Source organism: Carcharhinus amblyrhynchos, chromosome 30 (assembly GCF_965287045.1).
Source record: "Carcharhinus amblyrhynchos chromosome 30, sCarAmb.v2.hapA, whole genome shotgun sequence".
Classification (NCBI taxonomy): domain Eukaryota; kingdom Metazoa; phylum Chordata; class Chondrichthyes; order Carcharhiniformes; family Carcharhinidae; genus Carcharhinus; species Carcharhinus amblyrhynchos.
In genome coordinates this window covers 17,727,951-17,755,782 of record NC_137353.1, presented here as the reverse complement: position 1 = coordinate 17,755,782, position 27,832 = coordinate 17,727,951, and the positions used below count along the sequence as shown (strand labels likewise).

General features: G+C 42.4%; 2 protein-coding genes across 6 annotated transcripts in view; both read right to left on the bottom strand.

Annotated features, from left to right (window-relative positions):
• Positions 1-25,119, bottom strand: part of LOC145360272 (pleckstrin homology domain-containing family G member 5-like) — a 141,592-nt gene extending 116,473 nt beyond the window's left edge. For 2 of the 4 annotated variants that reach the window (XM_080215391.1, XM_080215386.1), the window contains exon 1: positions 13,840-14,834. In XM_080215391.1, coding sequence (XP_080071517.1) covers positions 13,840-13,912 — 73 coding nt within the window. In that variant the 5' untranslated portion in view covers positions 13,913-14,834. Of the gene's footprint in view, positions 1-13,839; positions 14,836-24,970 lie in introns of those variants that run through there. The other 2 variants (XM_080215388.1, XM_080215390.1) reach the window with 2 other exon arrangements.
• An 877-nt stretch (positions 25,120-25,996) lies between these two features.
• Positions 25,997-27,832, bottom strand: part of nol9 (nucleolar protein 9) — a 37,064-nt gene continuing 35,228 nt past the window's right edge. For both annotated transcript variants that reach the window (XM_080215398.1, XM_080215399.1), the window contains exon 13: positions 25,997-26,396. In XM_080215398.1, coding sequence (XP_080071524.1) covers positions 26,274-26,396 — 123 coding nt within the window. In that variant the 3' untranslated portion in view covers positions 25,997-26,273. The remainder of the gene's footprint in view (positions 26,397-27,832) is intronic.

Genomic DNA, 27,832 nt, shown 5'->3' with positions numbered 1-27,832 from the left:
CTGTAACATAATTTGCCAACTGTTATACTTGATGCCTTGGCCCATGAAGGCAAGCATGTCATATGCTTTCTAAACCACCTTTTCCACCTGTGCTGCCACTTCTAAGGATCTGTGGACCTGTACTCCCAGGCCTCTGTATCTATGCTCCTGATGCCATTTATGTTATAGCTCCTGCCTGAATTGGATCTACCAAAATACATCATCTTGCATTTGTCCGGGTTAAATTCCATCTGCCATTTCTCTGCCCAATTTTCCAGTTTATCTATATTCTGCTGTATTCTCTGAGAAGTTTCATCACTATCCACAATTCCAGCAATCTTTGTATCATCCATAAACTTACTCATCAGACCAGCTACATTTTTTTCCAAGTCATTTGTATACATTACAAACAACAGAGGCCCCAGCACTGATCCCTGGGAATATCACTAGTTATAGACCACCATTCAGAAAAACCCTTCTACCACTACCCTGTCTTCTTTGGCCAAGCCAGTTCTGAATCAATTTAGCTAGGTCACCCCTGATCTCTTGTGATTTAACCTTTTGCACCAGCCTGCCATGAGGGACCTTGTCAAATGCTTTACTAAAGTCCATGTAGACAACGTCCACAGTCCTTCCCTCGTCATTTTTATCACCTTCTGAAAAAAAGTAAATCAAATTAATGAGACATGACCTCCCTTGTACAAAACCCTGCCATCAGTTGCTAATAAGACCATTCAGTTCCAAATAACCCACTGAATTTCAGCGCGATCCACATTGAGGCACTCTGCAGGGCACAGTGTGCGAGATTTTGAACTTCCACTGAAAAACTAGTGGGATCTACTGCCATTTTTACACAAATTCGACACTTAGAATTTATTTGAGAGAATCACCCCATGCTGTTTTCTTTAAGTTAATACAGTCTTTTACTTTTTTTAATTAACCACTGATGATGCACCCTTCCATTGGAATTTTTCTTTCTTATTAAAATGTACTTATTCTGTATATTCCAAAATACCCCTTTCATTGTCTACCACTGAATCCTATAAATCTATCTTAAGTACATTTGTCAATGCACTCTAACTAGTTCTGCTTTCATGCCCTCATAATTACCCTTATTTAAGTTTAAAATACTGATCTTGGATGCATTCTTCTCTCCCTCAACTTGAATGTAAAATTCAATGATATTATGATCATTGCTACCTAAGGGTGTCTTTACTATGAGGTTGTTAGAGGACTTTAAAATACTTTGGGATTTAAAACACTAATAAAGATTATTAGAACAGAGTAGGACACAATAGAACTAAGCTAATCCACAGTGCAGAAGGAGGCCATTCGGTCCATTGAGTCTGCACTAACCACAATCCCATTCGAGCCCTATCCCCTAAATCCCATGCATTTACCCTAGCTAGTCCCCCTGACACTAAGGGGCAATTTAGTATGGTCAATCCACCTAACCTACACATCTTTGGACTGCGGGAGGAAACCGGAGCACTGGGAGGAAACCCATGCAGACACAGGGAGAATGTGCAAACCCCACACTGACAGTGACCCAAGCTGAGATTTGAACCCAAGTCTCTAGTGCTGTGAGGCATCAGTGTTAATCACTGTGCCACCCCTAAAGTTCTAATGAACTTTATGGCATTGTTTTGAATCTCAGCACTTGCGAATACTGTTCCATTGTCAGACACTAGGGGAGGGATTTTCCAGCCATGCTTGTCCCAAGAGGTCAACGGCCCTTTGCATAGTCCATCCCCCACCCACTACGATTCTCTTGGTGGGTGGGATGGGAGAATTCCTCGCTGTGACTTCAGGTATTGTGAGTGGAAAAACATTGGCATAATCTTTCAATGGTAGCAAGTAGTGTAGGAGACTTCACCTCAAAAATATCCACCTAATCACAGTGTGCATCAAAAATGAGCAGAAAATTGTGTCCATGGATGGACCAGCATAATCAATGTGGACCTGCACCAATGGCCAGCCAGGCTGTTCCCAAAGGCGCAGTGGAGGTGCAGCAGCAAACCTTTGTTGCAATTGGCACTGTTCACAAAAACTTCACTAGGCTCTCAATGTTGGCATCAATGCCAGGCCACCACACATAAGTTTTGGCAAGCATCTTCATCTTTGAAATGCCTGGATAAGCACTGTGTAATTCCATTTGAAGCACTCTCTGCCTGGTACAGGGACCACTATACTTGTTCCCCAGAGTATGATGTCTTCCCAGCAACTTGATTCATCCCTGCGGGTAATAAATGGTTTCACTTCTTCAGAAATTGGCTCATTGGCCCAACCAATGTATCTCATGTCTCACTTTGGACAGAAATGGATCCCGACTGGTCTAATACCTGATATGCTTTGCCGTGAGTGGCAATATGTCCAAACAATTGAGCATTATGACAATTTCCTGTGGTACTGGAGTAGATGTAACACTTTCTTGTAAAATGTTAATAAACAGCAAAGTGCATCCACACTCGCTATGTGTATTCCAGGTCAGTGCTTGAATGTATTTTCGGAGATGGACAGAATTAATGCCCAATTTGAATTCTTGTTGATGTGATTGGCAGAATAGTCTTGCCTTCTTTAAAAAGACCCAAGAGCAGCTTGTCATCAGAAATGATGATAAAGTGCCTACCACGTAAATACTGGTGGAATTTCTGGACACCAAAAACTATTGATAATCTTTTTCCTCATTTTGGGAGTAGCCCTTTTCAGCCTCTGAGAGGGTTCTTCAGACATAGCCTATTGCCTTTTCAGATCTATTGCTCATCTCATGGGACAACACTGCACCAACGCCATATGGAGAGGCATCACAGGTCAACATGAGCTCCTTAGATTGGTCAAAATGTACTAACAAGTTTGAAGAATGCAGCAATTGTTTTACTCTGTTGAGAGCTTCTTTCTTGGGCATCTTCCAAGACCAATGCAGATGTTTCATTAGCAGAATATGCAAGGAAGCCAACAGCATCGATAAGTTTGGTAAAAAACATCCATACTAATTTATCATTCCCAAAAATGACAAGCTCAGATGTGTTTTTGGGAGGAAGTGCCTCCTTTATGGCCTTGACCCTATCTTCCATGGGATATATCTACATAGTATCCCAGGTAGGTTACCTCAATGGTTTGAAAAGTATATTTCTCCTTCTTGAGGTGAACATCAGCCTCTTGAGCATCTCCTCTAAGTTCGCTGGATGCTCAGGTTCTGTTGATCCAGTTATGAGAACATCATCAAGGTAAACCACAACATGTGGCAACGCTTGCGGCAGACTCTCCACTGTCTCTGGGAAATTGCATAGGCTGAAGGCATGCCAAAAGGCAGGTTCGTGTTTTGGAAAACACTTTGTGTGTGTTTATTGTGACATAAGCTCAGGAAGCGTAGTCTAATTTGAGTTGCTGATTTGTGTGGCTCATATTCAGCTTTGCATACGATTGACCTCCAGCCAGCTTTGCATGTAGATCTTCAGTCTTCAGGTCTGAGGAGGCAGTGGTGCATTGATATTGTCACTGGACTAGTAATCCAGAGACCCAGCGAGGACTGGGGACTCAGGTTCAAATCCTATCATGGCAAATGGTGAAATTTGAATTCAATATAACATCTGGAATTAATGAAACCATTGTCTCTTGTTGTAAAATCTCATCTTGGTTCACTAATGTCCTTTAGCGAAGGAAATCTGTCATCCTGGCCTAACATGATACAGATCCACAGCAATGTCATTGACTCTCAAATGCCCTCAGGGATGGGCAATAAATGCTGGCCTAACCAGCGACACCCACATCCCATCAACAAATAGAAAAGGATTGGTGCAACTTGGCAGCCTGATTAACTGTTAACTTGTAATTACCACAAATGCAGACAGTCTTGTCCGGTTTTAACATGGGAACTATGGTGTGCTGCCCATTCCAAGAACTGAACTGGCTGGCTGATATCCAGTTCTTCCAATTGCTTTAATTCAGTATCTACTTTATCTCGTAAAGCATATGGTACTCGTCTGACCCTAAAGAATTGAGGGGTCACCTCTGGGTCCATATAGATCTTCACTTGCAGGCCTTTTATTTTGCCTACTTCATACTTGAAGATGCTTTCATATTTCTTCATCAGTATGAGCAGCCCTCCCTCTTGCACTAGGGAAAATCTCAGTCCAATTTAACTTGATTTCCTTAAGCCAATCACAGCCGTGAAGGCTTGGTCCTTCACCTGTTACTATGATTACGGAGTTTCGCCGACTGTTGCCCATAGCTCACAAGTGCCCACCATTTTTATCGCTTCTCCAATATAAGTTAATTTGTCAGCGATACTCTTCAAATTCAATAGTTGAATTCCTTCTCTCAAGTATCAATATGTATGTTGACCTATTGCAACAGTTGATACCCCTGTATCAACTTGCATCTTAAGAGGCTTCCCATTTACCCAGGCTGGGGCATTACATTAGTATAAAAGTCGGCAAGAAAGTTCCTACCAAACAGTGTGTGAATATTTAAATCATTGGTTTTAGACTCTTCTACACTGTATGCCATAAAATAGAACCACATAATTCCTACAGTGCAGAAGGAGGCCATTTGGCCCATTGAGTCTGCATCAACTCTCTGAAAGAGCAGCTTATCCAACCGCCTCCCCCACCCTATTCCTGTCACTCCACCCATTTATGATGGCCAATTCCCCTAACCTACATTGAGGGGCCATTTTAGCATGGCCAATTCAACTAATCTGCATCTTTGGACTGTGGGAGGAAACCAGAGCATGCAGCCAAACCCACGCAGACACGGGGAGACTATGCAAACCCCATACAAGCAGTCACCCAAGGCTGGAGTCAAACCCCTGGTACTGTGAGGCACCAGTGGTAACCACTGTGCTGCCCTATTGGCGATACCTTATTTAATCGGCTACTAGGACAAATTTAATTGGCTACTTGGTAGAGTTGGCTCTGCGCTCACGTCTTAAGTGGCCTCTCCTATAACCAAAAAAACACTTAGCCTCCTTATACCTGTAGAATTCAGGGGAGTGGTTACATCGACATCAGTAACATTCAACTTCAGACTTTGTTGATTGGTGGCCTCTTTTAAATTGTTTTGTCACATTTAAGGCTGAACTTGTTTCCCGCCTCATGGCTACTCCTTCCTTTTGTCACCACTGTTGACTGCTGGTTCCAGCCCTCACTGATGAATGGTGCTATTTTGCATATTCTGTGACTCTTATGCATGTTTTCCATTGCCTGTGCTATCTCCATTGCTCATTTAAAATTTATATTGACTGTTACAAATAATCTCAGTTGAATTGCCTTGTTCTTCATGACACAGAGCAGACTAATCTGTCCCATAACACATCATTCAAGGTAGCTCCAAAATTGTGGTACTCTGATATCTGCTTGAAATTAGTGATATATGTTGCCATCATTTCTCCTGGGGCTCTCCCACTTGAATGTCTGGGATATGACTAATTGTTTAGGCTGGAAATGTGACTTCACCGATACTACGAGCTCACTGAATGATTTGGAGTCAGCCACGTTTGGGGCTATGAGACTACAAATCAAAATACAAGTTTGGATTCTACACGCACTCAGGTGAATTACCTTGCACTTTGCTTCTTTCCCTATTTCATTCATTTGGATTGTGCTCTAAATATTGTGTCTAGTTCTCTGTAAAGTCAAATTAATCTTCCATCCAAAGAGAAGCACCTTGGCAAATACTCTTTTCTCAACTTCACTATACACTGGATACTCACAGTCTGAGGATCATTTTTTGATATCATTGGCACCAAATGAAAAGATGCACATTCAACAGTTTAGGGAAAACCCAACTTGTTTATTTACAGGTTAAACTATATACAGGCTTGCAGCCTCTTGGCTGCAATTAGCTCCCGAGATGATTGAATACAAAAGCTCGTGCTTACTAGGGTGATCCCCCACACTGCTCCCCGATTGGTTCCCTGCATTAAGTGATCATATTCTGCAGATGATTCCTTAAATGGAAAATTACCACATTCACACTTTCTTACCGTGTAATTACAATTAAGGACCTGTACATCAGTCCCATAGCTACTACTCGTCTTTATCATTCCTCATTTCTATTCCAACTGCTTTTCATCCTGGTTTCCAGAAATGAGATCATCCCTCTCTAACGGGCTAATGTCATCATTAACTTAGAACCACAATTCTGCCTTTTCTTAACTTCTTATCCTTTCCTCAATATTCAGGTCCCAATCCATTTCATCCTGCTGCTGTATCTCTGTAATAGTTATCAGATCATACTTACTAAACTCTATTTGTGCTATCAGTTCATTTGTTTTGTTCCTTCAACATGGACCTTGCCAAAGTCCAGCGCTTCTCAAAAGAAAATTGTTTTGGCCACATAAGAACTGAGTTTTTTTTGAACTGCTGCAGTGCGGCAGACAAATTGAGGAAGCAGACCTCAGTGCCAAATCCAAGCTGCACGATCACTCAATCTGATGCAAGTGTGTTTTTCCCTTTTTTGGGAGGAGGATGAGGAAAGTAGAATGACTTCACTGTCTGGTTAGCTTAGCCTTCCGCTGCTCATATTATTTTCTGTTTCTTCTGAACCTCAAGTCCAATTTCTTTTGGCTAGGGAAGTTTGGGTTTGCGTCAGATGAGGCTCATAATAAACAGGAAAGAAATACCTGAGTGCAAAAAAAAAATCACAGAAGAAGGTATTGACCCAGTCAGAGGAGCCAACCGTTGCCAGGAACTCTGACCATATCTTGCTGGGGCTGCACATCTTGAGGAATAGGACTCAGACTCCTTGCCAGCCTGAGTTACTTTCCTCCCAAACACTCAAGCAACTCTTTGCTCAACATGGGTCAGACAGTGAGTGAAAATGCATGATTAAGAGGCCCAGGAGCTGAGGTATTGGTACAACCCATTGATGGTCTAGTGGAAAATCCACTCATCTTGCCTGTTTTAGATACTGCCTGATTTACACCTCCAGCCACCAAACCCCCTACCCCTTGCTCCCAATCCCACCATGGCTTCGGTTAACTGTGCTTGCTGTTAACAGATTGAGAGAAATTACAGCTCTACCTCTGCAAAAAGTACAAACAATAGGAATTAATCACTATGGCCATGCTTCCACTTGGTTGCACTAGGCTAGAGGCATTGCCAAGTCAAGGATTTAAAATGTAGAAATAGACACAGATTTTCAGGATGAAAAACTTGAACAGGATCAAAGTCTACTCCTTTCATGGGTTCATGTCGCACCATCTGTAACCCCCATAACTTGCCTGGGCTTGTAAAATCTCACTTACTGTCCTGTCTGGAGACAATACACATCTCTTTAACCTATGCTAATGCTATCTCCGCTCACATTGTCTGCATCTTTAAGACTTGAATAGCAGGTTAGCTGTAAAGACTTGCATTTTAATCAGTATTCTGTAAACCGTGTGTGTCTTTATACGCCCTTCTCTGATCAGAACCTTCCACACACCTGACGAAGGAACACCGTTTCCAAAAGCTTGTGGGATTACTATCAAATAAACTGGTTTGGACTCTAACCTGGTGTTGTGAGACTTCTTACATAGGACACAACTAGGCCCTTCAGCTCCTCAAGCGTATTTCAATAATTAAAACAAATCATGGCTGATCTGCACCTCAACTCAATTTACCCAACTTTGTGCCATATCCCTGGATACTCTTACTTAACAAAATTTCATTGATCTCAATCTTAAAAACTCCCAACTGACTCCAGCATTTAGTCTTTTGGGGAGAGTTCCAGATTTCTACTGATCTTTTATGAAGAACTACTTCCTTACTTAAGTTTTTAAACTCAAGTGAATACAAACGAAGTTTATGCAACCTGGGCTCATAATTTAAGTCTCTTAGCTCTAGTGTCATTCTGGGGAATCTGCTCTGTACCAACTCCAAAGCCAATACATTCTTCCTTAGGTGTGGTACCCAAAATTGGACACAGTTCTATAAATAAATGTACAGTCCAGAGTAGGTTGGATGGAAATGAACCTTATTGCTAATAGGCCATTCAAATAAAATCTTTGTTACACATTGGCAAATGTTATTCATTCAGCTGGGTGTCCTGTTTCAGTGCGGGGAAAGTCACAGGCAGAATGTTAAGGTGACTAAGGTTCCATAGCAGCCAACAGCATCCACTATGTCGACCACTCGGAAATTCTCCATTCCAAATGGCTTCTCCCCTTTTCCGAAAACAGGAAGGTGTCCTGGCTGGAAATAGAGCAGTGTTGTCCAACATATTACCACATCTGACTAATTCAGAATCCAGATGTGGCTAATTACATTTCTGATTAGTAAATAAAATGAGTAATAGATCCCTTTGTTGAGCACGGGATCTTGATGCTCATATTTGGGAATTTATTGGTAAAACAGCAAGAAAAAAAAGTGTGTGACTGGTTTTTGATCATTGTGAGTGCTTTACTTCCTTGGTTATTGACTGGTGGTAGGTGTGAAAGTTAACTATCCATGTGTGAAATAGATTTATTCGTGTTGCAAGAGAGGCATGTCCAACTGAAGTTAGTACATGTGGCTATGTTTGTTAGAGATTTAGACATAGAACACTACAGCACAAACAGGCCCTTTGGCCCACTAGTTGCGCCGATCACTTCTATACCTAAATTTGTATCAGACAATACTGAACTATTGTGTACTTTGATATAAAAATGAAAACGCTGGAAGCTTCTGTGGAGAGAGAAGCAGAATTTAACATTTCAGGTGGATAACTGTTAACATTAGCTCTTGATTTGCAGGAACAGTTAAAGTCAAGGCAGCACAGCAAAATAGTTCTATGGGAAAATGAAGATCATAGAATGACAGGAAGGGATGCAGAAAAAAGAACTTAAGAATACACCAACAGTCAAGATTAGATATTATAAAGGGAACAAAAAGAACTAAAGATGATGTACCTGAATGTGCATTGCATTCATAACAGTAAATTAATTGATAATGATAAGTAAATAAACATGATCTGATAGTCATTATGGAAATGATGCTGCAGCATGACAAGGATTGGGTCCAGAATAATATGGGGTATTAGACACTGAAGAATAATAGAAAACTAGGCAAAGTTGGCAGGATAGTACTGTTAATCTAGATTGCATTGGTGCGCAAGAGTTGGAGATGATCTTGCTTCAGGAGATCAGAATGTAGAATCCGTTTGGGTGGAGATGAATCATAGAATCCCTACAGTGCAGAAGGAGGCCATTCAGCCAACTGATCCAACACCAACAACAATCCCACCCAGGCCCTATCCCCATAACCCCACCTATTTATCCTGCTAGTCCTCCTGACACTAAGGGGCAATTTAGCATGGCCAATTAACTTAACCTGCACATCTTTGGCATGTGGGAGGAAACTGAAGCACCTGGAGGAAACCCATGCACACAGCGGGGAATGTTTAAAGGTCCCTGGCACTGTGAGGTAACAGTGCTACCCAAGTACCACCCATAATAGTAGGGGAAAGAAATCACTAGTGGGAGTGTTTTGTAGGCCCCTAATAACAGCTACAATGGAGGACAACATATACATGAAGAAATATTGAGTGTGCGTGATAAAGGGGTGTTGATAATCATAGGTGATTTTAATCTATAAATTGAAAAAAATCAAATTGGCAGTAGTAGCCTGGATGAGGAGTTCATAGAATGCTTTTGAGATAGTTTTTTAGAGCGCTACGTCTGGAACCAACCAGAGAGGAGGTTATATTAGACTTGATATTATGTAATCAAAATGTGGTAAAAAGTCTGCCAACACCAGGGTTAAGTCCAACTGATTACATAAGAACATAAGAAATAGGAGCAGGAGTAGGCCATCTAGCCCTTCGAGCCTGCCCCGCCATTCAATAAGATCATGGCTGATCTGTCGCGGCTCAGTTCCACTTTCCCGCCCTCTCCCCATAACCCTTAATCCCCTCTCTTATCAAAAACCCATCAACCCGCGTCTTAAAAATATTTAGCGAGGTAGCCTCCACCACTTCAACGGGCAGAGAATTCCAGAGATTCACCACCCTTTGAGTGAAGAAGTTCCTCCTCAACTCCGTTCTAAACCGCCCCCCTTTTATCTTGAGGCTGTGCCCCCTAGTCCTACTGTCTTTTTTGAGCGGGAAGTCTCTCCACCTCTATCCTATCCATCCCATTCATCATCTTATACGTCTCAATGAGATCTCCCCTCATTCTTCTAAACTCTAATGAGTACAAGCCCAGTTTATTCAGCCTCTCCTCATAGCTCAACCCCCTCAACTCCGGTATCAGCCTAGTAAACCTCCTCTGCACTCCCTCCATGGCCAAAATATCTTTGCGCAGGTGCGACGCCCAAAACTGCACACAGTACTCCAGCTGCAGCCTCACCAATGCCCTATACAGCTGCAGCAAGACCTCCCTACTTTTATATTCAATCCCCCTCGCTATGAAGGCCAGCATCCCATTCGCCTTCCTGACCACCTGCTGCACCTGCAAGCTGGGTTTTTGCGACTCATGCACAAGGACCCCGAGGTCCCTCTGCACCGTCGCCTGCTGCAGTTTTTCGCCCCATAAGTAATAGTCCTTCCTACCATAGCAAGAATTTCTACATGTATTTAGAAAGGAGAAAATAAACTGAGTTTTGGCCCTCTAAACTGAGTGACATTGGGGAGTTGATAATAGATCTATTATTAATCGGTGGATGGAATAAACAAATATTTTGCTTCTGTCTTCACAATAGAAGATATAAAAGTATTCTGGTAATAGCTGTAAAGCATAAGAACATAAGAAATAGGAGCAGGAGTAGGCCATCTAGCCCCTCAAGCCTGCCCTGTCATTCAATAAGATCATGGCTGATCTGAAGTGGCTCAGTTCCACTTTCCCGCTTTCTCCCCATAACCCTTAATCCCCTTGCCTACCAAAAACCTATCTACCCGCATCTTAAATATATTTAGCGAGGTAGCCTCCACCACTTCAACGGGCAGGGAATTCCAGAGATTCACCACCCTTTGAGTGAAGAAGTTCCTCCTCAACTCTGTTCTAAGCTGCCCCCTCCTTATCTTGAGGCTGTGCCCTCTAGTCCTACTGTCCTTTCTAAGCGGGAAGAACCTCTCCACCTCTACCCTATCCATCCCCTTCATCATCTTATACGTCTCTATAAGATCCCCCCTCATCCTTCTAAACTCCGAGTACAAGCTCAGTCTATTCAGCCTCTCTTCATAGTTCAACCCCCTCAACGCCAGTATCAGCCTAGTGAACCTCCTCTGCACTCCCTCCAAGGCCAAAATATCCTTGCGCAGGTGGTGTCAGGGAGAGAGGAACTTGGTGAAATTACAATCATTAAGGAAGTCGTATTGTGCAAACTGATGGAGCTGAGGGCTGACAAGTTGTCATGATGTGGATATGCCAGTGTTGGACTGGGGTAAACACAGTAAAAAGTCTGACAACACCAGGTTTCAGTCCAACCGATTTATTTGATAGTAAATTCACTAGCTTTCGGGTTAGCCCCTTCGTCAGGTGAATGGAGAGTTCTGGCCTCAGACAGTTTACAGATTACTGATTAGAATGCGAATCTTTACACCTAACCTGCTGTTCAAGTCTTAAAGTGGCTAACAATGTGTGTGGAAGGAGCACTGATCACAGGTTAAAGAGATGTGTATTGTCTCCAGACAGTACAGTGAGTGAGGTTTTGCAAACCCAGGCAGGTCAGGCTGTGACCTGCCTGGGTTTGCAAAACCTCACTCACTGTACTGTCTGGAGACAATACACATCTCTTTAACCTGTGATCAGTGCTCCTTCCACACACATTGTTAGCCACTTTAAGACTTGAACAGCAGGTTAGGTGTAAAGATTCGCATTCTAATCAGTAATCTGTAAACTGTCTGAGGCCAGAACTCTCCATTCACCTGACGAAGGGGCTAACCCGAAAGCTAGTGAATTTACTATCAAATAAATCGGTTGGACTGAAACCTGGTGTTGTCAGACTTTTTACTGGGCTGATAAGTTTCCAGGTCATGATGGACTTCATCCTCTCATCTTAGAAGTTGTGGTTAATGAGGTAGTAGATGTATTGGTGTTGATTTTCCAAAATTTTCCAGATTGTGGAAAGATTCCAGCATTCTGGAAAGTAGCAAATATAACCAACCCCACTATTTGAGGGCAGAGGAAAGGAGGCAGAAAACTGGGAATTATAGGCTATTTAGCTTGGGGAAGGTGTTAGAATCAATTATTAAGGAGGTTATAACTAGGCACTTTTCTGGAAGGGAAATTTATTGACATTTATTATAAGGGAAATTTATTGGCAGGAGTAACATGCGCTATGGATTTCTGGCAGGGTCGTGTAGTAATACTGTACTTGGATTTTCAGCAGGCAATTGATAAGGTGCACATCAAAAATTACTGAGGAAAATGAGAGCTCATAATGTAGGGAGTAACATTAGCATGGATAGAAGATGGGCATAAAAGAACATGCATAAATGGATCTTTTTCTCAGTAGAAGGATGTGACAAATGGAATCCCACAGAGTCTGTGCTGGGACCTCAATGTTTCACAATTTGCATCAATCATTTAGATGAGAATGAAAGCATGGTGACTAAATTTGCAGATGACACAGCTGGTCGAAAAATATGTTGTGAAGAGGACATAAGAAGGTTGCAGACATAGATAGAGATGGGTTGAGCGAGTGAGCAAAAAATCTGGTAGATGGAGAATAATGTGGGAAAATGTGGAATTGCTCACTTTGGCAGGAAGAAAGAAAAAAACAAAGGGGGGGATTTTGGGCTCCCATTTCCAGGGGGTGGGGATGGGATTGACAGTGGGAAAACCTGTGGAAATCCCAAAATGTGATTTATGCCAGCGGGAGTTTAGAAGAATGAGGGGTGATTTAATTGAAGTATATAAGATCCTGAATAGTCTTGATAAGGTGGACACGGAAAGGACGCTTTCTCCTCCGGGTGAGTTCAGAACTAAAGGGCACTGTTTAAAATTAGGGGTAACCCTTTTAGGAAAGAGATGAGGAAGTTTTTTCTTAGAGGGTTGTATGACTCTGGAACTCTACCTCAGCAGGCAGTGGAGGTGCGGCCACCAAATATTTTTAAGATGGATGTAGATAAGATTCTTGTTAGGCAAAAGAATCAAAGGTTATTAGGTGTAGATGGGAATGTGGAATTTGCAACATAAACAGATCAACCATGATCTTATTGAATGACAGAGCAGGCTCAAGGGGCCGAATGGCATATTACTGCTCCTATTGCATATGCTCGTATGTGGTGGGGAGATGGGTCTCCAGTTAGTATAATCTCTTTCAGGAGAGGAATGGACCTGAACCCCAGTGAGTATCAGCACCTTCAGGATTGGTGGGGAGAAAATTTTAAAACCAGCTGGTATCTGAAATTTAACATTGAACATAAATCTTAGAAGATGTACAATGACTGTCATATAATTACATATGATTCCAATCTGCATATTTCTTGATTTCAACTGATGCATTTCCCTAAGGAACACAACAAAGTGCGCTGTTCATCTTAGAAATCATCTGGAACCTCATCAGTAGGAAGAAAGTTTAATAACAGATTTAGGTTTTCTAATCCAACAGTAATATACAAACATACTGGTATTGTACTGTCCAATTACAAAAGTAGCAACACCTAGATAAAGGGATACCTTCATTGCATGTTTAGAATCAAATACTCTTCCAGCACTGGTTGAAGCATTTGTCTGGTTCTGTGAAAGAGCTATCTAGTTAGTTCCACTCCTTCCTCATAGCTTAATGAATTTCTCTTTTTCAAATACATATTCAATTAATTTTGGAAGTTTATATTGAATTTGCTTCCACCATCCTACATCTGAAGAACTTGCTGCAAAGTTAATTTTCCATCCCCCATCCCTGTTCTGTTAAACACTAAACTGCCACATTACTGGAGATTAATTGTAGTACTTACTTGGTTGCATTCGAAGGCGCAGGTTAAACCAGTTTCGAGGTGGGGATCCATATTTAGAGAGGACAGAGTTCATGGTCAGTTCTGCAGGCAATGCTACATAAAGCCAAATACTGAGGTCCAAATGTCAGCTGGATAGAAACTTCCTCGCCACACATCAACCCAAAAATATCCACGACTTCCTTCAACACGAAGGACCAAATTGCTCTCATTGAGCTTCTCTGGGTCAGTCTGTTTCTCCTCCTCTTATTTCACTCAATCACTGTTTTTTCTGTATTGCTGTGTCTTTCTCATTTGGTCCTTGTCTCACCTTGTCATTACCTTTCCCTTTTTGTCTTTTTCATTTTGTTGGTGTCGTTTTGTTTCTTTCTTTCTAAACATATCATTTTTGCTCACCCTTTATATTTGTACCTTTCTTGCTTCGCTTTTTTTGTCTTTATTGTTTTTACTTTATTGCTTGGCTCTTTTTTTCTTTAATCCACTTTTTTCCCTCTGATCTCATTTTCCTTCACTGCCTCTCCTTTTCTTCCTTTCTCTACATCCCTCCTTTTCTCGCAGTGCCTTTTTTCTCTGTGTGTCGGTTCTCCTTGTTCCCTCATTCCTTTTCTTTGTGTCACTCCCTCTTTCTGTTGTTTTTTTCTTGTCTCACTCAGAACGTTTTGCTGAAGCCAAACCTTCTGATATCTGATCACAATTCAGAAAGTTCAATCTGTTCAACATCACCCGCATGATGCCCATCACCATGGCAGCAAGAGTTTTCACAGCCCAGCAGTACCATTCTGCAGCCTGAGCTCCGTCTTTCTGTGCAGACCCTGAAATCTGTCTCTGCTATACAACCGCCGTGTCCTTCTCCTCTGACCAGACTGCAGATTAATTTCCTCTCTAATATCTGTTTACCTTTATGGGGTCTGTCTGAAGCAGCCCAAATATTTTACAGATGGAATTTTCTCCCCAGCCACAAACATGCGGTGCCCATATTTATTTTCTGCCACTGTGCAGCCCGATTCCTGTGCCAAGTCCTTCTGCAGCAGCCAGAATCAGCACATGGAGATGATTAAATCGGCTGAAGTTCTCAGTCTCTTAAAAAGGTAGTATAAAGGTTTCTAGGAGATTATCCTGCGTTCTGAGCTGTAAAGCTCAGTGATTTTCTCCAAAGTTTTTTGATTAAATAAAATCCAAAGCAATCTTACCAGTTCACTCCTGAATCATTTTGTTATAAAGTATTTCAAAGATTTTGGAACTTGAAAAGATACTTCCGAGAGTTTTGTTGTTGAAAAGTGCGCTTTTAACAAAGAGCTTCCTGTGGATTGAAGCTCATTACATCTGTAAAACAGCAAAGGCAGCTAAATCATTGAGCTGCTCTGATATTTGAGCTGGGACTGAAGGAGATCATGGTTGAGATACATCATTTTTCTTTGGCTTATTGTATGCAATGATCAGCTCAGATAAGCAGCTCAAATTCTTTGAGAACCTCAAATCCTCAGCACAAACAGGTAGAGCTCAGCACTGGGTTCTACTGAGAAAACACAAGAACTTACATCATAAATCAAGTGTTTACCCCTCTATTCTCACTAGGGTTTGGCCCCCTCCTCTCCTGAAACTGCTGATTCTCACTGGAATTAAGGTTCCTTGTCGTCATGTAGGTGCACTCACAAGGATTCAGTGACCTCCTGATACTTGTTTCAGTATATAATCTCACTCCTGTGGTTTTCATCATGTGTGACCCCAGACGCTGAATAGCCAGTGGAAATTTGACCAGGAAACATGATCACAGAATACTAGAGTGCAGAAGAGGTCTTTCAGCCCATCAAGTCTGCACTGGCGCATGAAAGGCCCTGACCTGCCTACCTAATCCTAGCACTTGGGCCATAGCCTTGAATGTTATGCTTGCCAAGTACAGTGAAACCCCGATTTTACGCACTCCGATTTAGCGTGAATTCTGATATAACGCGATGAATTATTGGACCTTTTTTTGCTCTTTCCGGGGAACTGAAAAGTTTTTGGTGAGTTAATTTCATGTTTTCTTAGATCAAAATGGAACAAACTGCTTTTTTAAGAAATAAACTGTTGTTGTTTTGTTTTCTTGATTAAAAAGTTTTACTAAAAATTAATTTGTGTTTTAATTTCTACTGTAGCAACGATTTATTTGTGGAATTCTTTAATTAAAAGGTAATTTACTTGCCAGATGGTAAACGTGCAAAAAATGGGTCAAATAGGGTGAAAATAGGGGTATTTTAGGATGTTAGGTCAACATTGGGTCAGTTCGAATGCTGATTTTCTTGAACCCTGATTTAGCGCAACCCCGCTTTTTTTTTGCAATAACATTTTACGTATCCCAACCATTGCGTTATAACTGGGCCACACCGTACTCATTCAGGTCCTTTTTAAAGGATGTGAGGCATCCCATCTCCACTACCTTCCCAGGCAGTGCATTCCAGACCATCACCACCTTCTGGATAAAAAAGTTTTTCCTTAAATCCTTAAGCCTCCCACCCTTCAGTTTTAACTTACGTTCCCTGTAACTGACCCTTCAACTAATGGGAACAGCTATCCACCCTGGCCATACCCCTCAATCTTGAGCACTTCAATCAGGTCACCCCTCAGTCTTTTCTGCTGCAGAGAAAATAACCAAAGCCTATCCAATTTCTCTTTATAATTTAAATGTTCCATCCCAGGCAGCATGCTGGTAAATCTCCTCTGCACCCCTTCCAGTGTGTTCACATTCTTCCTATAATGTGGCAACCAGAAACGCCAGCTGTGGCCTCACCAGAGTCCAATACAATTCCATCATGACCTCTCTGCTTTTGTAATCTATACCCCGATTGATAAAGGCGAGTGTGCCATATGCCTTTTTCACCACCCTATTAACCTGCCTTTCTGCCTTCAGAGATCTATGGACAAACATGCCAAGGTCCCTTTGTTCTTCAGAACTTCCTAGTGTCAGATCTCTCATTGTATACTTCCTTGTTAAATTACTTCTTCCAAATGCATCACATCACACTTTTCAGGGTTAAATACCATCTGCCACTTATCTGCCCACTTGACCATCTCGTCTATATCCTCCTGCAATCCAAGACACTCAACCTCACTGTTAATCTTTGTGTCATCGGCAAACTTACTGATCCTATCCTACACCCCCCCCACCCCCAATAGTCATCCATGTCATTTATATAAATAATGAACAAGGGAGCACAGCACGGATCCCTGTGGTATGCCATTGGACACTGGCCTCCAGTTACTAAAGCAGCTGTTTGTCTGTCACCACATTCAGTCTCCTACCGCTAAGCCAATTATGAATCCACCTTATCAGATCACCCTGTGTCCCATGTGCATTTGACTTCTTAATAAGTTTCCCATGTGGGTTTTTGTCCAAGTATTTGGTGAAATCCATTTAAGCTACATTAACCGCACTAACCTCATCCACATACTTGGTTACACGCTTAAAAAATTCAATCAAATTTGTTAGACATGACTTCTCTCTAACAAAAGCATGCTGACGATCCCTGATCAAACCTTGCCTCGCCAAATGGAGATAGATTCTCTCCTTCAGAATCTTCTCCAGTAGTTTCCCACCACAGACATGAGACGCACTAGTCTGAAGTTCCCTGGCATGTCTCTACAACCTTTCTTAAATAGTGGGACCATATTAGCTGTTCTCCAGTCCTCTGGCCCCCACCACGGTGACCAGGGAGGAATTAAAAATTGCCCCTGCAATTTCCTCCCTTGCCTCCCACAACAGCCTGGGACCCAATTCATCCGGACCTGGAGATCTGTCCACTTTTAAGCCCGCCAATACTCTGTCACTCTCTATGATAATTTTCTCTAGAGCCTCACAGGCTCTCTGCCCGAGTTACTCTCTACCTCCTTATTCTCATGGGTGGACAGATGTGAAATATTCATTTAATACCCTACCAATGTCCTCTGCCTCCACCCACAGATTTCCCCCCTCGTCCTTAATGGGCCTACTCTTTCCCTAGTTATCCTCTTCCCATTGATATAGTTACTGAATCTCTTAGGATTTCCTTTATTTTTACCAGCTAGAACTTTCTCATATCCCCTCTTTGCTCTCCTAAGTGATTTCTTAATCTCCATCCTGCACTTTCTGTACTCCACTAATGCGTCCGCAGACTCACTCACCCTATACTCTCTTTTTCTTCTCATTGTATCCTGAATGTCTCTGGTCATCCATGGTTCTTTGAGTTTGCTACACCTTCCTATTACCCTAGAGGAAACGTGCTGTACCCTCCCCATTTCATCTTTGAGTGCCCCCCACCCCCACTGCTCTTTTGTGGATTTCCCCACAAATAACTTGTTCTTGTCTACCTTAGCCAGATCCTGCCTTATTTTGTTAAAGTGCAGAGCAAAATCCTGCCTATGCATTTTCCAGCAGAAATCACTCGAGATTATGAGTGGTAACCCTGGGCTGATCTGACACCCTCTCTCAACACACAATCAAACCACTGGGACAGGAATTCCCATTAATTCTGAAATCAGTCACCAAACATTAAACCTGAGAATTTGTGCAAAACAGAAAAAAGGGTTGTTCCTACAGTAACATTGATTTTCAATTAATAATGAAAATATTCACATTAAAGTAAATGATTTCTATTGCAAGTTTTAAAGGAAGAACATGGGAACATTGCAAAAGGACTATAATCTTCAAAATTCTGTTGATTCAGGACACATATCAGATTCGAAAATTGCCGGATATCATTTCATTATTTAGGAAACGTGAGGGAGGAAAACCAGGCCTATATAGCAGACCAGTTGGCTATAGATTTCATGGAATTAAAGACAAACATAAGGGACAGCACTGAGCTCCTCCTCTTCCCGTGGAGATGATGATAGATAGGCTGCGAGCACAGCCAGCAGTCAGGTAGTCACTGGTATACATGTTCACCCATGACAACCAGGTTTTTGGCTGCTCAAATCTAGCAAGGCCAAAGCTCTGCCAGTAAAATTAGAAGAGAAAACAGCCTCTCAGAACAACCCAGAATTAAACGGGGACCAGAGAAATCCTAGAGCAGGTAAAGAGAGGGAGATGCTCCATGTATTCAAAGAGTCTGAAGGAAGGCAAGCTCTTAAGTATGGCCCACATATCCTTCTTTCTGATGTTAAATAGGGACAAATTTGGGAGTTCCCAAATATACAAACAGATGGAGGGTGAGATAACCCCTACCCCTCCCCTCTCAATCTCAAAGCCACAAGGGAGTACGGAGAGCAGTGATGTTCCAGGGGACATAAAACAAGTTACAAGGGCACCCCCTCTCAACCACTGGGCCCCAGCTAGGAAGTAATGATTGGTTTAGCTGATAGCTTTATGATGAATTTGAACAGGCATCAGGAAAGTTCCCAAATTTGCCCAGAGTGAAATCATAGAAATCATGGAACCCTACAGTGCAGAAAGAGACCCTTCAGCCCATCGGGTCTGCACCGACCACAATCCCACCCAGGCCCTACCCCCATATCCCGACATATTTTACCCACTAATCCCTCTGACCTAAGCATCTCAGGACACTAATGGGCAATTTAGCATAGCCAATCAACCTAACCCACATATCTTTGGACTGTGGGAGGAAACCGGAGCACCCGGAGGAAACCCACACAGACACGAGGAGAATGTGCAAACTCCACACAGACAGTGACCCGAGTCAGGAATCGAACCCAGGTCCCTGAAACTGTGAAGCAGCAATGCTATTGTGCCGCTCATGAAGGTGATGCCTCATGGTGTGGAAAAGGCACTGGGAGGTAGTGAGAGTTGACCATCCACTAGAGGGCAATGGCGTTCCAAAACAGATGGAGCCTACTACTCCATTAACTAGCAGAGGTATTCCAACCAAATTGGATCCCATTCCCACCCAGCTTAATACAGACTCATGACTCAATCTGACAGGTTTGTCCGCTTCACATATAATGATCTGTAACAACCCTGCAATACTGTAACCTTACATGGTATAAAGGCGTGAAAGGCCCCCTCCCAGAAGGCTATTTTCCTATCATCCAGGACCAGAAAGGCTAGACCAAGTTCAGAAGCAGACTGCCTGCTTGTTACCATGCCAACTTAAAGCACCTAGCAACAAAAGCTGGAACACCCAAGCTGTGCTGACTTCCGAGCCAGACACTGAACCAGGATCCCCTAGAGGGCAAATCCCACTGAACCACCCCAATTTCCTGACCCTCAGCCAAACCACTTTCTCTGGATTTGAACAGCTGAACTCACCAGTTATCAAGCTGGACAGGGAAGAGCTAAGCTGGACAAGAGCTGCTTACTCCTATGATCAAAAGACCTGGCATTCCCAGAGTGAGATGCTCAGTGTTTCCCTAAAGATAGCCCAGAGCAGCTTGACAATCACTCACTCCCGAGCGATTATCACCCTGTAAAACTCCCTTTACAGGATGATCAATCAGGAGTTGAACAGGCAGAGTTCTGAAACAAGCAGCTTTGCTTATGCCAGATTACCCAGAGGAAATTCAGAAATCTAGCCCCAAACAGACCTCTCATAAGGAGGGATTTGAATCTTCCAGGTCATCTAAACATTCCACATCCCAAAACATGACAATGCCCTTGCTAATTCGTTGACCCAGATTTAAACCTTAGAAACAGAAAATGAAGCAGGGAATTACCAGTGCAAACTCCACACAGATAGACACCCCAAGGCTGGAATCAAACCTGGGTCCCTGGCACTTTGAGACAGCAGTGCTAACCATTGCATCACTGTAAACCTTCAGTTCCTGATTTATTTCCATAAAATATCTAGCATGCTGATTTCTTCCTCAACATGAAATATTGACAAAATTGCAATGGTTAACACACAAAATTTAGAACCGTAGAACATTACAGCACAGAAACAGGCCTTTCGGCCCTTCTTGGCTGTGCTGAACCATTTTTCTGCCTATTCCCACTGACTTGCACCTAGACCATATCCCTCCACACCCCTCTCATCCATGTACCTGAGTGAGCCTGTATTCACCACTTCATCTGGTGGCTCATTCCACACTCTGTGTGAAGAAGCACCCCCCCCTCTCCAAAATTCCCTTTAAACTTTTCCTTCTTCACCCTTAACCCATGTCCTCTAGTTTTTTTCTCCCCTAGCCTCCGTGGAAAAAGCCTGGTTGCATTCACTCTATCTATACCCACCATAATTTTATACACCTCTATTAAATCTCCCCTCATTCTTCTACGCTTCAGGGAATAACGTTCTAACCTATTCAACCTTTCTCTGTAACTCAGTTTCTCAAGTCCCGGCAACATCCTCGTAAATCTTCTCTGCACTCTTTCAACCTTATTAATATCCTTCCTGTAATTAGTTGACCAAAACTGCACACAATACTCTAAATTCGGCCTCACCAATGTCTTATACAACCTCACCACAACATTACAACTCACACTCAATACTTTGATTTATAAAGGAAAACGTACCAAAAGCACTCTTTATGGCCCCATCTACCTGTGACGCCACTTTTAGGGAATTATGTATCTGTATTCCCAGATCCCTCTGTTCTGCTACACTCTTCAGCGTCCTACCATATACCTTTTATGTTCTACCTTGGTTTGTCCTTCCAAAGTGCAATACCTCACACTTGTCTGCATTAAACTCCAAGTGCCATTTTTCAGCCCTTTTTTCTGGTTGGTCCAAATCCCTCTGCAAGCTTTGAAAACCTTCCCCACTGTCCACTACACCTCCAATCTTTGTATCATCAGCAAATTTGCTGATCCAGTTTATCACATTATCATCCAGATCACTGATATAAATGACAAACAACAATGGACCCAGCACTGATCCTTGTGTCACACCACTAGTCACAGGCCTCCAGTCAGAGAAGCAATCCTCCACTACCACTCCCTGGCTTCTTCCATTTAGCCAATAACTAATCCAATGTACTACCTCTCCATGTATACTTTCCTAACTAACCTCCCATGCGGGACCTTGCCAACTCTCCGTCAACCAGCTCCAAAGCTAAACTCTCTGTTTCCGAATGAGACAAGGCTCTAAGTCACAGTGAGTTAGACCAACATTCCCTGCTCCATCCCCATCAATCACCCGGGCACTTAATGATTATAATACCCTACCTCCACCAGTATGACTCTCAGGAGTAGATTTGGATTTTAAATCCCAGTGCAGGAAAATTTCATCTTTGGATTGGTTACCAACTATGAACTCAATAAATTGCTAGCACAAAACATCATGTTTGCTCAACTATACATGAATGTGATGTATGATTGAGGGTATGTTTGGGCCCTGTTGTGAAGTATTTTGCCAATATTTTCTAGCCTCAAGTACATAAACCTGTATCTCAGCAAGAAAGTGTGTCTGGGGTACCTATCTCAGTGGGATCCACAATCCAAGAATAGTCAGTATCAATAGAATCCGTTATCCAGTAACAGCTGGTGCCATTGGAACCCACATCTGTAGGAAAGCAAATCCCTATGAAATGCGCACACCGCCAAGAATTAGCGCACATGAGTTGATACCCTAGTGAGGATTAAAGCCCATGGAACCCATACCTCAGTATCTATCTTTAGAACACATATCTATGAGAGACAGATGCACTCCAATGAAAATCAATATCTGGTTAACACCCTTCAAGGGATGTTGAGAGACAGTAAGCTGTAATTTTTCACAATACAATATAACTAGTCAGTGGAGTTGCTGCAATTCTAATATTTCCTATGCCGCTGCATTTGTACAAATAACTTGAGTGTTTCTTGGCCATTTTCCAGAAGGGTTTGGAGAATTGAAACTTTCTATTGACTGGTAGAAAGTTAAAACTCTCCATCAATTATTTCTGTACAGCCATCCTTCCCCAAAAGTCAGAGAATAGCAATGGTGTGAAAATGACAGCAAAAATCTGCAGAGAAGCACAGGCCATAGAAATACCTGGAAACAACAAAGGAAGCAAGGCTCAAGCATACGTAGAAAGAGGGGTGAGGAAGAATTGGCGGGCGGCAGCTAGAGAAAGGGGTGAGGAGGGGGGAAGGGGCGGCGAGCAAAAGCCGGGGGCATCAATAGAAGTTGTTGGTGGGGAAAGGGGAGTTGGCGAGAGAAAGGGTAAAAAAAAAATGGGAAAGATGAGGAGATGCAGCAAAGGGTGGTCAACGGGGAATCGGGTGAAGAAAACCGGCGGATTGGAGGGGAGGACAGGATAAGTAGAAAAGGAACAAGGGGGTGGGGCGAGCAATGGGGCGGCAGCAAATGACAGGGTGGGGGGGCGAAGAAACAGTTGTTTACATGTTTCTGAATTGGAAGCTGTGCACAACTGCAGCATACTCAAAGGATGGTGATTTGGGGATGTATTGGAGAGGGGGCATGGGAGAAAACAAATTCAGAGCAATCCTTGACAGCAGTGATTGACAATGTTTTGCAGGACAGTCACGTGCATGTCCTGTCACAGAGTCATGGAGATTTACAGCTTGGAAACAGACCCTTTGGCCCAACTTGTCCATGCCACCCTTTTTTTAAAACCCCTAAACTAGTCCCAATTGCCCACATTTGGCCCATATCCCTCTATACCCATCATACCCATCTAACTATCTAAATGCTTTTTAAAAGACAAAATTGTACCTGCCTCTATTATGACCTCTGGCAGCTTGTTCCAGACACTCACCATCATCTGTGTGAAAAAATTGCTCCTCTGGACACTTTGTATCTCTCCCCTCTCACCTTAAACCTATGCCCTCTAGTTTTAGATTCCTCTACCTTTGGGAAAAGATATCAACTATCTAGCTGATCTATGCCTCTCATTATTTTATAGACCTCTATAAGATCACCCTTCAGCCTTCTATGCTCCAGAGAAAAAAGTCCTAGTCTATCCAGTCTCTCCTTATAACCCAAACGATCACGTTCCGGTAGCATCCTAGCAGATCTTTTCTGCACTCTTTCTAGTTTCATAATATCTTTTCTATAATAGGGTGACCAGAACTGTAGACAGTATTCCAAGTGTGGCCTTACCAATGTCTTGTACAACTTCTGCAAGACATCCCAACTCCTGTATTCAGTGTTCTGACCAATAAAACCAAACATGCAGAATGTGTTCTTCACCATTCTGTCCATCTGTGACTCCAATTTCAAGGAGCTATGAAGCTGTACCCCTAGATCTCTTTGCTTTGTAACTCTCCCTAACGCCCTACCATTAACTGAATGTTCCGCCTTGGTTTGATCTACCAAAATTCATCACCTCGCATTTGTCTAAATTAAACTCCATCCGCCATTCATCAGCTCACTGGCCCAATTGATCAAGATCCCGTTGCAATCTGAGATACCTTCTTCACTGTCTGCTATGTCACCAATCTTGGTATCAGCTGCAAAACTTACTAACCATGCCTCCTACATTGTCATCCAAATTATTAATATAAATGATAAATAACAGTGGACCCAGCACTGATCCCTCAGGCACACTGCTAGTCATAGGCTTCCAGTTTGAAAAACACCCTCTGGCTTCTGTCATCAAGCCAATTTTGTATCCATTTAGCTACCTCACTTTGGATCTCGTGAGATTTAACCGTACGCAACAACCTACCTTGCAGTACCTTGTCAAAGGCCTTGCTAAAGTCCATGTAGACAACATCAGCTGCACTGCCTTCATCTACCTTCTTGATTATCCCTTCAAAAAACTCAGTCAAATTTGTGAGACATGATTTTCCACTCAAAGCCGTGCTGACTGTCCCGAATCAGTCCTTGTGTCTCTAAATACCTGTAGATCCTCTCTCTCAAAATACCTTCCAACAACTTACCCACTACAGATGTGAGACTCATTGGCCTGTAGTTCCCAGGCTTTTCCCTGTAGCCCTTCTTAAACAAACGGACACCATCCAATCTCAGGCACCTCACCTGTGACTATCAATGATTCAAATATCTCTGCTGGGGACTCGCAATTTCCTCCCAAAATGTCCCGTCATGTGTTCCTGTAAATTGCAACTGGTTTCTAACTACCTCATTGGACATGATATTGAGACTGCTTGGTGCACGCAATCTTCCATTTGCTCATCAGGTGGTTACTTAAAAAATGATGGGGGCCACAACATCAACATTTCCAGGGCACGTAGTTAATCAATTTCATTTAGAGGTTGATTTCCGCAGATTTAAATCGGTCCCAAACAGTCAGACATACACACAACACAATGTAAAAATGTTACCTTTCCTTTTGGCTGCCTTCATCCCCAGATTGTGTACTCTCACTGGGATTTAGGTTCTATTAGCATCACCCACTCTCCAGTATAACTGAGGAGGCTATTTGTTATGTTGGATTCCCACAATGAAATGACAGGGTGTTAAAGAACATTACTAGCAACATTTGATCATGTTCTCGCACGGCAATCACAGAAGGGCACTACTGCCTCGTTCACCATGGAATCAGAGTAGGTAAGGGGCAGTCAATGGAAATGTCCGTTGACCTCTGATGGGAATTTACAATCTTGCTTTAACGAGAATGTAAAGTCCCACCCCTTAATTCAGACAGCATACGTTGAACTGAGATATGGTACGAGAGTACCCCCTCGAGTTTGTCTCTGTAATTGCAGCAAAGATTATCCCTGGCCCCGGCTGAAATTGATCTAAGGTAGTCTTGTTCAATATGTTAATTACATCTAGCTTAGAGGAAATGCAGATATGGCAAATTGTATTTCTGATTATTAAACAGAAAAAGAGTTTTGAAGAAAAAAACAACTTACATTAATGGAGCAAAAACAGAAAATTCTGGGGAAACTCAGCAGGTCTGACTCTGGTGAAGGGGCATCACGACTCAAAACGTTGGCTCTATTCTCTGTCAGAACTGTTGACTTTCTCCAGCATTTTCTGTTTTTGTTTCCGATTCCAGCAACTGCAGTATTGTGACTTTAGATTAATAGATCACCTTGCCAAACCTCTGAATGTCCCGAAGTACTTTACAGCCAATGAAGTACTTTTGAAGTGTAATCAATGTTATAATGTAGCAAAAACAGCAGTCAATTTACACACAACAAGCTCCCATAGACAGCAATGCAATAATATTCAAGTAATCTATTTTTTGGTGTTGGTTTCAGGGATAAATATATCACTGGGGAGAACTTCTCTGCTCTTCAAGTAATGCAGTGATTCTTTATAACCACATGAGGGCATTCATTAATAAATCTAACTTTCTGCCCAAACTCTATACATTAGAGAAAATCAAACCAGAGCAGAAGTTGGGATACCGAGTGATCCTTTATTTACAACAAATGCTCAGTACTATACTTTAAAACAAAGATTTCCCCAACGGGGCATGGAGATGTAGGAGGAAGAGTGGGGGAAGGGGGGTCAAAACAAACAGTACAAGTGTTTGTAGACCCTTAACATTTTACCCCTCAAAATCCCCATTTTCAAATCCTACTGCAATAAGGCACAATGCCAATTAGCCCACATTAAAAAATGCTGCCCACATATCTAACCCATTATTTAAGCATTAGCAGATATTCTCTCCCGTTATGACACAATTTTAAGATGATCCTGCCTCCTCGGCTGTTTACCAACTTTAATTTTTCCAGCTCCAGAAATATCGAAGGAATAGTCAGATGTTATATACGGCACCTCTCCTATCACTCCAGGCTGAAAGAGAAATAAAAATAATCAAAAACAGACAATAAATTTTCCAGGCCATTGCTTCCATGTTTCAGATGGTTCTGGGTCTGTGCTCCACAGTACAGGAGACAGAATGATGGACCAATGTCAATGGAACCCCGACTTTCCACTTTATCTTGGTTTCTCTTCAGTCACTTGGCTTTCTATTGAATCAAAGACCTGGGGCAGCCCAAAGCAGAAACAAGCTGTCCTCATCACAAACAAAATCAAAGCTCTGCAGCACATCCCACTGAAGCTAACACATGTAGAACTGCCTTTCAGGTGGTATATCAGACATATCTGAAATCATAAGAACATAAGAACAAGGAGCAGGAGTAGGCCATCTGGCCCCTCAATCATGGTTGATCTTTTTGTGGACTCAGCTCCACTTATCCACTCGCTCACCATAGCCCTTAATTCCCTTACTGTTCAAAAAACTACCCTTGCCTTAAAAACAAAGAAGTAGCCTCAACTGCTTCTCTGGGCAGGGAATTCTAAAGATTCGCAACCCTTTGGGTTAAGAAGTTTCACCTCAACTCAGTCCTAAATCTGCTCCCCCGTATTTTGAGGTTGTGCCCCCTAGTTCTAGTTTCATCTGTCAATGGAAACAACTTCCCTGCTTCTATCTTAACTATTCCCTTCATAATCATATATGTTTCGATAAGATCTCCCCTCATTCTTTTGAATTCCAATAAGTACAGCACTAGCCTGCTCAGTCTCTGCTCATAAGCCAACCCTCTCAACTCCTGAATCAACCTAGTGAATCTCCTCTGCACCCCTTCCAGTGCCGGTGTATCCTTTCTCAACTAAGGAGCCCAAAACTGTACACAGGACTCTAGTTGTGGGCTCACCAGCACCTTATACAGCTGGAACATAACCTCGCTATTTTTAAACTCCATTTGTCTAGCAACGAAGGACAAAATTCCATTTGTCTTCTTAATTACCTGCTGTAATGGAACCACAATGGGTTAGGTTGATTGGCCAAGCTAAAAATTGACCCTTAGTCAATTTAGCAGGGTAAACGCATGGGGTTACAGGGATAGGACTGGGTAGGATTGCTGTCGGTGCAGGCTCAATAGGCTGAATGAGCTCCTTCTGCTCTGTAGAGATTCTATATCCCAAGGAGAGTATTGTTGAGGTATACAATATAGTTAAAAGAATGGAAATTTTAATCTGTAATGTTATTTTAGATTTTAAGAGGAGGAGACAAGTTCAAACAAATAAAAGTACCAGGCAATTCTGTTTATATCAGCGACAGAACTGGACTGATCACTCTGTTCTCTGCACTTAATAGTACCTAGCATGATAGTCTGGTAATCAAAGGCAGAACAAATGCCACAGCTGTATAATGCTTCATTTTCTTATGATCCTGCAACATTGAAACCCATGCTGGACAGAAAAGCATCTGTTTCTTTTCCCTTTGC